This window comes from Myotis davidii, unplaced genomic scaffold (assembly GCF_000327345.1).
Source record: "Myotis davidii unplaced genomic scaffold, ASM32734v1 scaffold575, whole genome shotgun sequence".
Taxonomy (NCBI): Eukaryota; Metazoa; Chordata; class Mammalia; order Chiroptera; family Vespertilionidae; genus Myotis; species Myotis davidii.
In genome coordinates, this window is record NW_006290306.1 from 2,186,426 (window position 1) to 2,190,461 (window position 4,036).

Genomic DNA, 4,036 nt, shown 5'->3' on the forward strand with positions numbered 1-4,036 from the left:
AACAATTTGAAAACACAGTTCAAATATTCTTTTTATTTAGTTATTTTTTCAATATGTTTTTATTGATTTTAGGGAGGTCGGAAGAGAGAGAGTGTGAGAGAAACATCAATGATGAGAGAGAATTATTAATCGACTCTTCCTGCCCACTCCACACTGGGGATTGAGCCTGCAACCTGGGCCTGAGCCCTGACTGGGAATTGAACTGTGACCTCCTGGGTCATAGGTTTGATACTCAGCCACTGAGCCACACTAGCCAGGCTCCCTCCCTTTTTCACTTCCCAGATCCAATCCCCAGCAAGTCCCAATGATTCTACCTCCAAAATGTAAATTAAATCTGTTCACTTCTCTCTCTTTCCACTGCCCTCTTGCAAGTCCAGGCCATCATCTGTCATCATGAACGAAAGAGGAAGCTCGCCCATAGTTGTGGGGTTTGGTTGGAGGCGCAACTGGGTCTGCTGGCTCCTTGTCTGAGGGCATTTCCCATTGTCTGCATTCAGGGCCACAGGAGAGTGGTCTGGTCGCTCTGAAAGCTCTCCTGGTGCACATGAGCCTTTGAGATTCTGGACCTCTGCAAGCTTGGGCATGCCCAGCCTCAGGTGGGGCTTCTGGGAAGCCAGTGAAGTACAGGGTGACGTAGGGAAGTGAACAGAGCTTGCTGCTGGCGACCCCATCTCAGGTTGTCATTTCTCTTCCGCTAGGCCAGCGGTTCTCAACCTGTGGGTCGCGACCCCTTTGGGGGTCAAACAACCCTTTCACAGGGGTCGCCTAAGACCATTGGAAAACACATATATAATTACATATTGTTTTTGTGATTAATCACTATGCTTTAATTATGTTCAATTTGTAACAATGAAATTGGGGGTCACCACAACATGAGGAACTGTATTAAAGGGTCTCGGCATTAGGAAGGTTGAGAACCACTGCTCTAGGCTAAATGACCAGAGGCCCCTGCCCAGAAACACAAGGGCTTCTAAACAGTTGGAAATTCCAGAGCTATAAAATACTTAGGAAAATACTATGCCTCCCTCTTGGAGATTTTCAATGTATGTTTTCACAGCAAAGGAACCCGATTCCCTCCAACTAATAAAGAAAACGTTATAGCTTCGGGTGAATTCACAATGCAGAAAGATATCCCTCTCAAAGCAGTGATTTTTAAATGTGGCTGAGACCTATTAGTGAACAGGTCATGAAACCAATTTAGTGGGTTATGTCCAGCATTTTTTTAAAAAGTAACAGAATATAATAAAACAAACCATCAGAGCACTTTGCATGTATGTATTGATTTGTGATCTGGGGTAGGTTATCCGTGTGGTTTGAAGAATCCTGTGCTAGAGGAACAAATATAATAACCTTTCTTTTGCATGGGAATGAGGCCTGGCAGAGGGGTGGGCACTGGGCAGCAGGAAGCTGACGCCTCTTGCCTTGGTTCTCTCGGGGTCCAACCTGCAGGCCCACCTCTTAGAGTGAGGGCTTCTGGAAGGCAGTGTCTTTGTCACCCTGTCAAGAACTATTACAGATACACATAGATCAACAAGTAGGCCTCTTGGTGAGCAGGACAATGTAGACCACTGACCTGGCGAGGGGGCAGTGTGTCACCGATCCGGACAGGGATGAACTGGTGGACGGTGGAGGTGAAGTGCACGTACTTCTGCTCCAGGTTCACTGTCACACCTATGAAATTTATCTGGAGACAGACAGATCATGAGTAGCATTCATCCCAGGGAGGAAGTGAAGCCCCCAGCAGAGAGACCCAGACCCCAGCTCCTTGGAGGTATAAGTCCCTGCTCCTCTCTTGACTGTCCAATGACAGGATCAGGGCTGGGGCCTCACCAGGATCTCTCGGCCGTGGGACACCTTGAAGAGCACTGGCAGGCGATCAGTGCTGATGAACAGGTGGCTGGAAGGGAGGGCACAAGTCCAGGATGAGTTAGGGAGCTTTGGTACCAGTGGGAGAACAAGCGATCACAGCACACCCGTGGCTTTGAGTTGGCTTGCCCTGGGAGCATGTGGAAGCCCCTGAGTTGGGGAGGGACAAGAGGGGAATTAAACTCCCCCTGTAGGTGGGAAGGCAGAGTCCTCTCAGGGTGGTGGCTGCTCAGGGTACCCTGGGATCACACAGTGCAAGACCAGGATTCTCCGGGAGCCAGGGGAAAGGAGGGGTCTCAGGACTGGAAGTGCAGGGTGGGCGGTGCAGGGAGGGGGGCGGCGGGGAGAAGCACCTGTATTTGAGCTCCACCACCTGCTCCTGCCCAGGACTCAGGCTCCCAGTCTTGGGGCTGATAGAGAATATGCAATTGTCCTGCACACGCATGTGATGCAGCTCGGTGCTGTCAAACTCTGTCTGCTCTGCCCATAGCTCCAGGTTGATCTGCAGGTCACTTGGAAAGAGAAAGGCCCTGGGAGGGGGTACAAAGCAGGAGGGGGTGAAGCCTCTTAGTCAGAATAGAGAGGCAGGAGCTCTGAGCCCCAGGAGGGAGGGGGGCAGCCTCCTCCATGCCTCCCTGCTTCATCCCACCTGGCAAGCTCTCCCATGCATGGCTGGGCAAACGTGGCTGCTGTAGAATGTCATTGCACATGGACTAAACAGGAATTGAAGGCTGGGCGGGCTCCCATTGTGGGTTTGGGGGCTCAAGGAGGTTGCTTATATATGTGGGTCACTTAGAGCTGCCCATTAACCCTGGAGGGTTTTCTGTGACAAAACTCCATTTGAGGCTCCTAAGAATGCCAGCAGTACCAACCCGGGCCCCCGAGAGGGACCGTGTCCAGCTTGGGCACAGGGCAGAGAACAGAGGTCCCAGCCGGACTTGCGTTCTGGAATCTGAAGAAAGATGGGCCTAGATGAATGCCTCTGAAATGCCTGATGCTGTAGTAAAGTAGACACTGCACTTGCTGACAAAACAAGTGCCAAAGGAGGCCAAGATCACAACCTGAGGTCTGGCACAGAGATGGCCCTAAACGGGCAGAGGCTATGAGCAGGGAGAAGTCAGAGGGGAAAGAAAATGGTCAACAAATCTGAAAAGTCTCAATGGGAGTTGGAAAAAGCAAATCAAAACTTCCTCCAGTTGATCTGAAATATTTTCACATCAGAAATGTGAAGAGTTACATCCAGTGCTGTTATGTCTCGGAAGAAGAGATGCCCTCAAAAGTAGGTAGGGAGAGAAGAAGCTGCCGCCACCTTTTTTGGTAGGAATTTGGAATGAAAAAATGTATATGCGCTGTGACACAGAAATTGTATTTTGGGAAAGTAACCACGTGCACACACACAAAGATGTTTATTCAGCCTCCTTTGTAGTGGAAAAATATAAAGCACTAAGAACAACTAATGTCATCCAATAGAGGAGTGGTTTCATAATTTATGGCCACGTAATGGGATATTATGCAACTACTAAAAAGAATGAGCTAGATCTATGTATTGATCTGTATTTATCTAAAGGGAAAGTTATTGATATAATGCTGAGCAGAAAGTAGTATGTAAAGTGTGCTATTACAGAGAGAGAGAGAGAGAGAGAGAGAATAACCCTGTAGTTGGGTCTGTATGTTGTACAAGTGCTGAGGGAGGAAGCTCTCATCACCTCAGCAGGGCGGACTTGAAGGGGAGCAGGGGAAGGTCTTACTTTTCTCCCATCACCTTGTGTCGGTTGACTTGTTACAGGTGAATAAACAGCTTTTGCCATTTTTATCTGGGGGATATTGACCAGTGGAGATCTTGTCATTTTTGGGGTCATTTAAATAGTTTCAATACTTCCGTTTCCCTCACCGCCTTCACCCAGTCTTCCTCAAAATAATCCCGAGCCCCTTTCCCCTGCTGATCCTCTAGTGTCGGCTCCCCCATCTGGGGGCTGCAGCAGCCTCCCCACCTGTCCCCCTGCCTCAAACTGCTAATCTGTTTCTCTCTCCTAAACTCAGACCAGAGTGACAGGCCTGGTAAGTAGATGATGTCTTTGCCCTTCGTCCCAGTTTACATCCCATAGATGCTCTTGGGAAGAAGTCCAAACTCTCGGAAGAAGAAGGATTCTAAGGCCTAGACCTTGGCCCC

General features: G+C 49.2%; 1 protein-coding gene across 1 annotated transcript in view; it reads right to left on the reverse strand.

Moving 5' to 3' along the window:
- CFAP65 (cilia and flagella associated protein 65) overlaps positions 1 to 4,036 on the reverse strand; it is a 29,173-nt gene that overhangs the window by 7,517 nt on the left and 17,620 nt on the right. Inside the window, 3 exon segments of the mRNA XM_006763435.2 lie at positions 1,574 to 1,684; positions 1,831 to 1,897; positions 2,220 to 2,396. Of these exon segments, the coding sequence (XP_006763498.1) occupies positions 1,574 to 1,684; positions 1,831 to 1,897; positions 2,220 to 2,396 (355 nt within the window).